General features: G+C 41.3%; 1 protein-coding gene across 1 annotated transcript in view; it reads left to right on the top strand.

Moving 5' to 3' along the window:
- The first annotated feature begins 2458 nt into the window (after window positions 1–2458).
- LOC112110544 (histidine-rich glycoprotein-like) overlaps window positions 2459–13459 on the top strand; it is an 11339-nt gene continuing 338 nt past the window's right edge. Inside the window, exons 1-7 of the mRNA XM_029911119.1 lie at window positions 2459–2769; window positions 5035–5142; window positions 6221–6308; window positions 6810–6979; window positions 9475–9588; window positions 10426–10512; window positions 13327–13453. Of these exons, the coding sequence (XP_029766979.1) occupies window positions 2572–2769; window positions 5035–5142; window positions 6221–6308; window positions 6810–6979; window positions 9475–9588; window positions 10426–10512; window positions 13327–13453 (892 nt within the window). The 5' untranslated portion in view covers window positions 2459–2571. The remainder of the gene's footprint in view (window positions 2770–5034; window positions 5143–6220; window positions 6309–6809; window positions 6980–9474; window positions 9589–10425; window positions 10513–13326; window positions 13454–13459) is intronic.

The following is a 13459-nucleotide window of genomic DNA, read 5'->3' as shown; positions in this document are numbered from 1 at the left end:
ATGTATTAGGTGAACTGAAAAATACTATTTCTTTTGTTTTTTACAGTGCAAATATTTGTAATAAAAAAATATAAAGCGAGCATTGTACACTTTGTATTCTGTGTTGTAATTGAAATCAATATATTTGAAAATGTAGAAAACATCCAAAATATTTAAATAAATGGTATTCTATTATTGTTTAACAGTGCACATTCACCTTCTGTTGCTTCAGTGATGACTTGATGAAGAAAATTGTCATCTATCACATCCAGGAATATGTGGGGCCTGCCACTATTATTAGCATTTATTCTCCAGGCTACAGCTGGGAAGCTAGTCTCCCATTCTTACACAATTATCAAAAGTATTTCTCTCTCTAATAATATTAAAGAGATCACTATCCATATCCGAGTCTGACCCTGGGGGGTCTATGGCAGACCCGTAATACTATCCCAACTGAACCTCTTTTTACAATCCTTCCCCAAAGGGATTTTGACCCACACAGATTCTGTTTTGTCCATACTATCACTTCATATTTCTTTACAGTTTACCACTTCCATGATGTACAGTGGTACCCCATCACCTTAACCTTTATTCCTATCTCTCCTAAACAACTTGGATTTGTGAGGGCTCAGCACCTCTGAAAATCAGGCCCAAGATGTCTCAAGTTGCGTATCCAAAATCAGAGGTTACTTTTGAAAATTTTGGCCTATGCTGTAAAATTCAATCATATGAAATAATTTTGCTATTAAATCCCCAAAATTGCATTCTTAATCACATATTAATGTCATATTAACATGATGAATAGCTAGTGGTTTATTACTGTTTTTTAAAGGATTTTTCATTATTAATGTCTGAAAAATGCTTCTGTTTAAAATAAGCCCAAGAGTGTATTTTACAGTCATGGGCAAGGCTTAGGTCCTGTGTTTTTGATTTTTCATATCTCCTTATAGACAAATCCAGAATTATCTTTGTCAGATCTATCCATCTACCTATCTATTTTAAGGTTTCATATAGTGTCCATCACCACAGTATTTTATAGACAAATATACTATAGCAATTCCAATAATTAATAGCTACCTTTTTACTTCTAAATTTGTCCAGGCATAAGATGCCATCCATCTAATTTTCTATGGAAATTTGCAAATGGATGGCTAAAATAATGTCCATCCAATTTTGCCCAAATGTTATTAAAGGTATGCAAAACTGCAAGTTGTCTCAAGCACTTTGCTACCACCTGTGATGTTATGAACTATCAGCTAAGAAGTGGGGTGAGATCACAAGCTCTTTTCACATATGTCATCTATATATCTATATGCAGTCCTGATGTTATAATCACTTATAACCACAAATCTGGGCTGGAAGTGAAGTGGTTATCTAGAGGGAAAAGGCCATTACCCTAATCTATCTGGCCCAGTTCCTCTCTTGCCGCAAGGTCACCTGCTAATCAGGATCAAGGCTCCTAAGAGCCAGTCAACATCAGTCCTCATGACAGCTCCTCAATATTAACAGCACTGTATTATACCAGCCCTGCCATAAGAGCCAGCAAAAATAGTCCCTTTGGTCGCTGTTCTTTTGCTTTTGTTCTGTCTGCAATCCACACACTGACAATTCTACCCTGTGCAACACCCGTTATTTCAACAATACCGTTTAGCCTAGGATTTCTCAACCCCTTGGGTTGGGACCCAAAATTGGGTCGACAGAATATTTCAAAGCCAAGCCCAGCCAGCCCCACAGCACAGGAACTTCAGGAGCACTCACTGTGGGGTGAGTGCCGGGCAGGACCCAGCTGGGTGCAGGATCCAACCGAAACCACCCCAGGGCCAACCCCAGATTATTTACTGGGTCATAGAATCATAGGACTGGAATGGACCTCAAGAGGTCATCTAGTCCAGTCCCTTGCAGTCATGGAAGGACTAAGCATTATTAGACCATCTCTGACAGGGGTTTGTCTAACCTGCTCTTAAAAATCTCCAATCACGGAGAGTCTACACCCTCCCTAGGCAATTTATTCCAGTGCTTAACCACCCTAACAGTTAGGAAGTTTTTCCTAATCTCCAACCTAAACCGCCCTTGCTGCAATTTAAGACCATTTTCCTTGTCCTACCCTCAGAGATTAAGAAGAACAAATTTTCTCCCTCCTCCTTGTAACAACCTTTTATGTTCTTGAAAACTGTTATCATGTCCCTTTCTCAGTTTTCTCTTTTCCAGACTAAACAAACCCAATTTTTTCAATGTTCTCTCATAGGTCATGTTTTCTAGACCTTTAATCATTTTTGTTGCTTTTCTCTGGACTTTCTCCAATCTTTCCTGAAATGTGGCGTGACATTTACAAATAGGTCCTGAGCCCCAAAAGTTTGAGAACCACTGGCTTAGCCTGCTTTCCTCAATATTTGTTCAAACATCATTTAATCATTTACAGATATTAATCCAGGGTCAAGGTATTAGCCTTAGTTACACAGTAGCTATAAATTGATATAACCACATTCTTTTAGCAGACATATTCAGGCTTTCATGGGCAATTCTGATGTAAACCCAAATTACTGGCTTTAGCAAAGCAAAGAGAGGAGAAAGTGATCTCATATTTTAAACAAAATGAAGCTGCTCTCTACAGCACTCTGTCTCACATTGTTGCTCTGTTCTAATGCGCAAAGCCAAACTCCTGTAACTTCTGCAGACTGTGACTCAGTTGAAACTGATGCAGGGGTGGCCCTGGATTTGATCAATAAACACCGCAGAGATGGCTACATTTTTACTCTGTTTCGTGTTGCTGATGCCCATGAACAACAGACCGTAAGTATCACTTTGAAGGTCGATCTACAAACTACTCTAGTTTAAAAACGATGGGCCGGATCCTGGTATAAATTGGCATAGCGCCATTGTGTTTAATGTAGGGTTGCCAACTCTCCAGGATTGGGCTGGAGTCTCCCGGAATCGGTATCGATCTCCTGGTGACCATTGAAAGCAATCCAGGAGATTTTAATAGGATATTTTTTTAAAATGACATCACGTCATGTTGGGGGGGAAAAATCTCCCAGAATAGCTTCAGTCAGAGTTGGCAACTGTAGTTTAATGGCGTTATGCTGATGTCAATCCATAGACCTGCACTGATTTACACCAGCTGAGGATCTGGCTCTATGTTCATTTGAAAAATGGCCTGGTTCGCTAGGTATGAACCTCATCCTGCAATTTGCTGAGTGCCCTCAATTCTCATTGACTTCAGTGGGACTTTAGGATCTGGGCTACACCCTTAATAGCTTTGTCTGGTGTCCGAATTTAAACTGCAATTAGGTGATAGGTTTCTGGCATTGTATAAATATTTTACTTTAGAGCTTCTTGCATCTGAGGATCTCTAAGCACTTTACGCACATGAAATTAACTGGCTCAAAGTACCCCTGTGAGCTAGGTATTATATTGTTATCTCCATTTTGGAGACAATGGCTGGTGGGGGAAGTGAAGCACAGAGAGGTGAAGCAACACCCAGCAAGTCAGTGACAAAGCTGGGTAGAGAATCCAGATCAGTCAGCTCCCATTCCCATGCCCAGGGCCGACGAGAGAGGGGGGAAGCCGGTACAAATTACCGGGGCCCGGCGGTCCGGAAGGGGGCCTGGGGCCCGGCTTCCTCCCCGCTCTCGTCGGCCCTGTTTAGCCAGTCCGCCCTTGCTGGGGGACTCGGAAAAGAATTTTCACCAGGGCCCGAACCCGCTCTCGGTGGCCGCGCTCTTGCCTTAACTACAAGACCATCCTTTCTGAGTGATTGGCTAAAGGTCACACAGCAAATCAGTGACAGAACAAGGAAGAGACCTTAGGAGTGCTGATTCCTAATTCCTTTGCTTTAGTCACTAGATATAATGGAACAAACCCATCCCGGGGAAATTAATGGACATTGGCCAGGGATGAATTTGGCCTACTTGCTTTTATCAAGTTACTTGGATTTTTTTATTCCATTATTTCAGTTTTGGAGAGTTCCTTCTGGTTCAGACTGCCGAACATTATATTATAAAAAAGACTGATTTGTCCATGTGCAAGTAATTCTTGCCATTCATCCAATGCAATTCCATAAACACATTGTGGAAGAGTAAGATATTTCTGATCCTGATTGTCTCCCCCGCTTCCCTCTCTTTGGCTTTATCTTCCCACCTGCATTTTCCCAACAGATTAAATTGGCACCTTCTAATATTGGGGCTTATAGGCTAAACATTAAAATCAAATCAAACCTTAGAAAGAGAGCGATCTTGTGATTAATGTACAGGACTGACAATTAAGAAATCTGTGTTCTATTCCTGATTATCACAGACTCTGACCTTGCGCAAGTTATCTAACCTCAGTTTCCCCATCTGTAAAAAAGAGATAATAATACTTGCCCTCTACACAGGTGTTCTGTGAAGCTAAACTGGTGTTTGCAAAGTACATTAACACCTTTGGATGGAAGGCGTTATAGAAGTAGAAGTGTTAGTTTATCTTCTGCTCCACTAGTGGACATCACAATAATAAGGAGTTATTCTGTTATACTACCGCAATTCTTCATTAAATATTCACTTCAGATTGTTTCAGTGGACCAGTAATAACTGATAACACGTCATGCTACCACACAAGGAATGCGGTTTCAATCTCAATTCCAGACTCCTCCAGGCCAGCCCAGATTAGACGCATTGCAGAGTCCAGGTTCTTGATTTTGGAGGAGTGAGTGTACTTCTGTAGCAGCCCTTCTCGGATAATCTGGGTAGGAAATATTGCTCAGATGGGAGGTCTGGTTACTGACTTCAGCAGGAACTGATGTATCTGTAGCATGGGCCAGATACAGTAAAGAATGGTGATATTTATGTTCGAGGGCCAATGTGCTGTTGGCTAAAAACCAAAAGGAATAAAATGCAACAACCCCCATTCTCACTCACCTATACCCTAGATCCTTGCCAGCCCAGGCAAGCCCATAACAAGGTGTCTGGGAAGACCAACAGAGGGATAAGGGGTAATCCAAATCTAAAAAAAAAATTAGATTGCCTCCTTCACAACAAACTTGTCACATACAAAGGTATTTTCTCTGCTCTTTTTTTCCAGGGGAATTCATCAGTCCTTTATTTGACTCTGAATGTGCTGGAAACGCAGTGCTCTGTATTATCCAGGAGACATTGGGAGGACTGTAAACTCCCACAGCACAATGAAATGGCAAGTAAGAGTATCTCTCCATAACTGTATGTCAATCACGTCTCAACACAAACACCTCCTCCATGTGAACCTCTGGGCAATGCTATCCTATTCTATTGTAAATCTTTGTGGAAACCAAGCATTAATGTCTGTCTATAGTAGAATAAAACCTATTATAACTTTGGATTGTCAAACACAAGTTAATTGGCTGAGAAAAGGTCATATGGCCCTATCAGCTAAATACAGCTTCAGTTAACCAGTCTGGCAAAATCGGGCTATATGCTTATATTCCACTGCTGATAACTTGTTCAGCTCAGGAACACTGATAATCCAAAGATCTCATACCAGGTACCTACGGCAGCACTGGGAGTGCATTTTTCCACATATACCTGGTACGTTAGACAGAAGTGGGAGGTTACATTTTGTCACCCCTCCTTTTCAATGTCTTTGTGATCCCGTCATGCTATGGCTTGATCTGTGCTGCCATCAGTATGCAGATGACATGCAGCAATACATCTTCTTTACATCAGACCCATATGTTGTGATCTGGGATGGAAGCCAACTGGCTGCAATTTAATCAAGACAAGATAGAGGTGAAGCCGATAGGTGGGGGAAAGCATCAAGATCATACGGTAGGGGTGGTGTCTGCCGCCCTTTTTAATGTCAGGGAAGATAGATATATCCACTCTTTGTTAATGAGCTTTGCAACTTCTGTGTGCTTCTGGAATTCCAACTATTCCAAGTGGCTAGAAACATTCTGCACTCAAGAAAAGTTAGAGATGGGCTGAGAAGGCTGGATTTGGTGTCAGTTTTGGTTTTGCAAAGCCTTTTCAGTTGGGCAAAACCAAAACTAAAATGCTTTTAGAAATGAGTGCCATTTTATCTGAACTATCAAATTCCAGATGCAATTAGATTAAAGGGCCTTGTGATTCTTAAATGTATTTACAGTATATAGAAAAGAGAGACAAATTCTTCATTCAGTTGCATCTGAATAACTCCAATGAAATCAACGAAAGAGCCACATGCTCTCTTAAATTCTATCATATGCCTTATTCTGGAATATTACACAGAGTCGATAATTATTCTTTTTTCCTCCCAGGTATTTGGACAATGTAAAACTATCATGTATATAAACAGACAGTTGAAGAAAGAAATACTGCATGGCTATAACTGCACAGTGAGTCCAGGTACAATAACCAGTTCAATGAATCAACATATTTGTAATAAACCGTTCCCAATACAGATGCACAAATAGGTGTGCTACTAATGTAGGGTAAATATGACAGATTAGTTAATCTGTTCACAATTCACATTTGAATAAAGTAAAAAAGTAAAATTAATGTTAAGAATGCATTGTAGAATTACAGTATGTAAATCCTGAATCTTTAAAAGCAAAACAGGCTCATGGAGACCAGCTGAAAAGGTAGATAGACCCATGGAGGGGACTTATTTGCGGTGATAAGATGCTAAAGTGGAACAGAAAAAATGCATAAGTAAATTTTAATTGATTTTTTCCCCCCAAACGGCAGAAATAAATTTCTATGTGGGAAGAGGGTGGGTGGGTCACCTGAGAGAAAATCCTGATCTGCTCAATTTCCCATTGTGAGCTGATGTTAAAAACATACACAGAGCCATTCATGACACAGTGTTAATATAATACCGTGTTGATAACCATGCCATTGTCACAGATCATTCACAGTTATACAAGTGTGAACAAAACTGCCCTGGAAGACCAACAGCCTTAGAAGACATTGAGCAGCACAGAGGGGATGCTGAGAGAGCCCTGGAGAGGTACAATGAAGATAGTAACCACACACAGTATTTCAAGGTGGATAAAGTACAAAGAGCTACAGTGCAGGTATGTGACATCATATCTTCAAACTAATTAACACAAGGCAAAATCCTGTGAGGTGCTCAACTCTCTGGCCCTCAAAGAGAGTTGAGGGCACTCAGCCCCTCGTAGGATCAAGCCTATTGTTTGTAAACGTTCAAGGCAACTAATCACTTTTATGTTTTTAAGCCCCAGTCCTGCAAACAATTTACACGTGTTCTTAATTTAAAGCCCCTGAGTTGTGCCACTGAAAACAATGGGAGTACCCAGCTGCCTAAAGTTATGCAGATGTGTAAGAGTCTGCAAGCTCAGGGCCTCAGTTTGTGTGTGTACTTTTATTTTTGTCAACAATCTGGTTTATAGTAATATTTTAATTAAAAACCTTTTTTTAAAATATACAACAATTAAGATATAAAACTTGTTGGAGAATAATGAACATGTACATTATTATCTTGGCATGAACAGCTGGCAATTAGTGATCAGCTCTGTAGTACCTGGATTGTTTGCCATGCTGTGAAATAAACCGGGGAACCTATCTTCCTGTCATTGAAGTCAAGGACAAAACTCTCTTCAGTGACAGCAGAATCTGGTCTTTAGTTCTGCACATGACTTTGCGGTAATTGTACATTTTCCACCTTTTTCTCCTTGTGTTTATATTGCACCCATAATAAAACCAAAATGTCAGCAAAATACATTTATTCCCTTGCCCCCCTTAGTGTTTGCAATACAGGGAAGGCCCTTAGAGTAAAAGGCACAGATTCTAAAGGGTGCAGCCCAGACAAACGGGGAACTAAAGTGGCTTTAAGTCACCTCTGCATTTTCCCATTTCTGGGCTGCTCCACAGCTCCGAAATAACGTAAGCAGCCTTGATAGCCTAAAGTGACAGCATCCCATCCCCAGCTGCCTCTGGGCCACAATGCTGCTTGGAATCTCCATAGTGCTGTGTGCTGTGGGCCCACCCCGACACACCTCTCCTCCTACCCTTAGCTTTATGGGGGTCCCTGCCTTGGCCAGATTGGGGCTTTTAGAGCCCCTGCATGCTGCTCCAGCCCTTTTATCCAGTGTAGACTTTGACTTGGTCTACCTACAGTCTGAGTATTGTGTAGAATCTAGTTTAGTTAAATCACTGCAAACACTTTGTGTGGACACACTTATTTTGGATAATCACTTAGACTGTGTGTTTTATATCAATGTAATGTATTTATTTATTTATTTGCCAATTTAAGTTAAATTGATATAGGGTACTTAGTTTGAAATCCGAGTATCCACCAAAAAATAATGTTAATTTCATTACTATAACCCAAATCCCACTCACCTTACTCATGGGTTTGCACCAATTTCTTAACCAATTTATTTAAACCAGTGTAACTTCTATGTGTAGGCAAGCCCTTAGCTGAGGTAATTCCCAATATAGAGGTGAAATAACTTTTTTTTTTTCAGATGAAATTGAACATGGGAAAAATCTGTTCTGGAGCTACTAGTATCAGAAGGTTTGGGGTTTTTTTAATTTCTGCAGGAGCAAGGGCCAGATTCTGCCCCCTTACTCATACTGAGCAGTACCTTACTCTGTACGCAGTGCCACTGATTTCAGTAAAAAGAACAGGAGTACTTGTGGCACCTTAGAGACCCATTTCCAGCAATTGGCCCATTTCCAGCAATTGACAAGGAGATATGAGGAACTGGGCGGGGGGGGGGGGGGAGGGAAGGGGAAATAGGTTTACAGTTTCTCATATCTCCTTGTCAATTGCTGGAAATGGGCCATTTTCATTACCACTACAAACAGTTCTTTTTCTCTCCTGCTGATAAAAGCTCACCTTAACTGATCACTCTCCTTATAGTGTGTATAGTAACACCCATTGTTTCGTGTTCTTTGTGTATATATATATCTTCCTACTGTATTTTCCACTGCATGCATCCGATGAAGTAGACTGTAGCCCACGAAAGCTTATGCTCAAATAAATTTGTTAGTCTCTAAGGTGCCACAAGTACTCCTGTTCTTTTTGCGGATACAGACTAACACGGCTGCTACTCTGAAACCATTGATTTCAGTGTGAATTAAACACTGAAGTGGCAGAATCTGGTCCTAAATTAGTATCAGCACTTCCAGATCCTATTCTTCCATCACTGGATACGAGAAACTCCCATTCAGTCGGCCTCTGGATTATTAAGAAAGTAGAAATTGTGCTTAGGGTGAAGAATCTAGTGGCTCTACTTTCTGAAAACACAGGCCCTGGTCAAGAAAGGGACAGGAGATATGGTGGACAGCACGTGGCAGACACAGAAGCAGACACTCATGCAAAAAAATTTATTAGCGAGGGAATTATGCTATAATATCAAATCCTGCACTCCTTACTCATCATGGGTGCATGTGCAAAAACATAAAACACCATAGCTAGTCAAAGAGTTCTGTGAGTGACATTTGGGCTACAGTAATGAAATTAATGTTATTTTTTAAAATGATAAAGTGTATTTCAAATGCATTAGGTTATTCACTTGGTGCTCATACAGACTGTTTCTTCCAGGTCACACCTCAGCCAGGATACTTTGTCGAATTTACTATAAAAGAGACCTGCTGCTCCAAATCCACACCACATGCAAATGTGTCTGAATGTGAATTTCTGCATGACAGACATGCTGTAAGTAGAGCAGTGGAGAAGGAATTGTTGCAACGTGTTGGGACAAGGGTAAATTTTCACAATATGACCCAGTGTTTCTTACATGCCCCTTGCGGCCTGACTGGGTCATGAGTCCATGTGCAAAGAATAGGCTCGAAGGGGTCCATACTCCTCCATACACAAGCAAGTGCATAGGAGTGGGCAGAGAGATGTGTGTAGGGGGAACCTTGTCTCCCCCTCAAATGCACTGGCCAAGAGAGTATAGCTATCAGGAGTGGGACATTAATCTGCCCTCTGTAAACATCTGCAGTAAATTACTTCCTCTCAGGAGCAAGGGGGGAGTGAAGGGCAATCAATTCCTTCCTGGGGCTAGATGTGGCCCACTACTCAGGGTTTTGAGCAAAGGTTCAGTCTAGTCCAATCTAGCGAGACAAGAGATAAGTAAACGGAAGGGGCGAGAGATAAAATCATACATTCAAAGGATTTTTTTCCTTTGAAAAATAGATCAACTACCCCCACCAGGAACCAGAGTAAGCAGGCTAATTGCTCATGTACTAGAAGTAGGTCTTGAGGAGGTTTTGAAGGAAATGGAGTAATGGCCTTATAGACTGATGCAGAGAGGATGTCCGTGATTACGGGGAACAATCTGGCCTCAATAATTCTTTGCACTTTAGATATGATTTAATAGGTAAATATAATTGGCCAATATTTTCAAAATGGGTGCTTAAAGTTAGTTTCCTAAGACCCAGAGGTAGATACCTAAATAAGTGGCCTGATTTTCAACCTGCCGAGAATCCAGTAGCTTCCACTGGCTTCAACATCATAAGAACCCAAATGTATGTTATTTTTCCTTCACAGCGCGTGGGATTCTGCAAGGGAAAATTTGCGAGTGACACAAAAAATCCTGATGTACTTGAGATATCCTGTGAAATCTACGGTCCCTGGGTATGTAGTCAATTATCTTAACGTTACAGAAACATCCCTGGCAACTTTCGAATGCATGCTCCTGAGGCTTCATGGAAAGAAGCACACTGAATAGGCCCAGACTGACTGCTGCAGCCGACGAGTGACCTTGGGAGAAGAGTACAAGGGTGGCTGTATACCACTTCTGTGTTCCCCTCTACGTCACCTGTGTACCAGGCCACTCCCCTGGAATAAATTAAGCAGACTGAGGGCTGCTCTAAATTGTGCTTGGTACCAATAGCTCCACGGGATTTACATGGCAGCCAAGGATCACCAGGGTACAAGGAAGCCCTGGCTATGCTCTCTTTCTCTCAGTCATGCCTCCTTCACTGGCTCTATGCCACCTAAGGGATCCATCTAAACTGGGATGAGCCACCCATGGCCAGTGACGCCCTCACATCTCTTCTGACATCTGCAATATACAACTTGTTATAACGAACAGAAAACCAAAATCACATACCATAACCTGACATGAAAGGGCTGTGCAGTGCAACCCTGATCTTCGATATAATGCAAGGCTCAGTAGTACATTGTAAGTAGGTGACAGGAGTACAAGTCTATATTCTAAATATAAAAAGTAAACATTAAATCATAATTAAGCCTTAGGACAAGAATATTCATGCAAGGCAGACTGCGCTGAGCTATCGAGGAAGAATATTTTCTTCCTATAGTCTACCCCACAAAATGAACACCACCCATCACTTCTGTTTCCTTCACCTTCATAATGAGACACTTCCCACAAACACCTATGTGAATGCCAGAAAGTTACCCCCAATAAATGGGCAGATAACCTATAGCTTACATGCATTTATCCTCTGGCTGAGTGAGCTACCTTCATGAAGCAGCCACGGGCTCCGTGCCAGAAGCCTGATCTCAGCTGATGCTGCGCATTGCCTATCTCCTGCTGTTTCCTGACCTGAGTGCAGATGTTAGACCTAGTATGGGGGTAAGCAGAGTATGGTGAAGGGGCAGGAATGTGTGATTCCCAGAAAGCAAGCAACAGTGACAGTGATGACTCACTGCAGGCAAGCATTCCAATCTAACGCTGCCTCCCAACAGACTCCCTTACTCCATGCTACACCAACTGCTAGAATATATACATGCACACCCTGGAAATTAGTCTCCTCCTGGTGACATCCATTTAGGGATTAGCTAGTTTCCTGAGTGCTAAAAGACCCGTATCATAGAATCGTAGGACTGAAAGGGATCTTGAGAGGTCATCTAGTCCAGTCCCCTGAACTCATGGCAGGACTAAGTATTATCTAGACCATCCCTGATATGTTTATCTAATCTGCTCTTAAAAATCTCCAGTGCTAGAGATTCCACAACCTCCCTAGGCAATTTACTCCAGTGCTTAACCAGTTAGGTTAAGTTCCTGACAGTTAGGAAGTTTTTCCTAATATTCAACCTAAGCAGTCCTTGCTACAATTTAAGCCCATTGCTTCTTGTCCTATCCTCAGAGGTTAAGGACAACAATTTTTCTCCCTTCTTGTAACCTTTTACATACTTGAAAACTGTTATCATGTCCCCTCTCAGTCTTCTCTTCTCCAGACTAAACAAAACCAGTTTTTTTTCAATCTTCCCTCACAGGTCATGTTTTCTAGACCGTTAATCATTTCTGTTGCTCTTCTCTGGACTTTCTCCAATTTGTCCACATATTTCCTGAAATGTGGCACCCAGAACTGGCCACAATACTTCAGTTGAGGCCTAATCATCGTGGAGTAGAGCAGAAGAATTACTTCTTGTGTCTTGCTTACAATGCTCCTGCTAATACATCCCAGAATGATGTTTACTTTTTTTGCAAGAGTGTTACACTGTTGACTCATATTTAGCTTGTGGTCCACTATGACCCCCAGATCCCTTTCTGCAGTACTCCTTTCTAGGCACTCTCATTTCCCATTTTGTATGTGTGCAACTGATTGTTCCTTCCTAAGTGGAGTACTTTGCATTTGTCCTTATTGTGTTCACTGGAGTTACCTCAAACATGAATTTGTCACATACTGTTTAATAAATATGTAATAAGGGAAAAGATTTTCAGTCCAAATAAGCATAAGAGTTACAGCAGCCTGTAGAAGACCTAATAAGGTAAAGAAATAGAAATAATGGGCCTGATTCTCATTAACATTAAGGCACCTTTACACTGCTAATTACATTGACATCCACTGTAAGACACCATTAACCTGCCAGAGTGGTGTAAGGGGTCCTATTGTAAATGAGACTCAGGCCCAGCATGTTGAGCGATTTGGTAGCCTATTATTGAGATGTACCACAGATAAAATTTTCAGGAACAGAGCAGAGCAAACTAGTTGCAATGAAGAAATGAGGGAATAAATTTTGCCTTTTTTCTTTTTCTTCTTGTTATTGCTCTTTATTTTCTGATCGCACTCAGAGGTGTCAATCAGGATCTGGGTCCTCTAGTGCTGGGTGCTGCATAAATACATATGGAGGCATGGCCCTTCTGCCATTCACAAGTAAAATTTTGCTAATTTTGTTTTTGTAATTATTTTGCAAAAAGCTGTTTATGAAAATTTTGGCTAATTGATTGTTTCATTTCATTGCATTGTTGTTTGTTATTCCTAGTTGCCTCCGGGTAATACAGATTGGTCACTTGGCATCATATGGTATTTCCACTTCGCCAACTCTATTATAGTCCTATGTTTGAAATGTATAGGTGTTAATGAAAGCCTTGTAAATAACTCCTTTTATTGCTTTCTCTCTCTTTGTGTGTGTGTGTGTGTGTGTGTATGTGACATGAACATCTTTGATGACTATTTACACTGGTTTGGTTACGGAAAGTGTGACAGACCTCCCTTCCACCATCACCCCCACTCTGGAGAACATCATCACCACCACCACCACCACCACTTCTCTGGGCAAGGACATCCCCCTCTGGGTCCATCACACAGACATCATCATCATCACAGCTTTG

This window comes from Terrapene carolina, unplaced genomic scaffold, assembly GCF_002925995.2.
Source record: "Terrapene carolina triunguis isolate 2854851 unplaced genomic scaffold, T_m_triunguis-2.0 Scaffold88, whole genome shotgun sequence".
Lineage (NCBI taxonomy): Eukaryota > Metazoa > Chordata > Testudines > Emydidae > Terrapene > Terrapene triunguis.
This window is presented reverse-complemented; position numbering and strand designations above follow the sequence as displayed.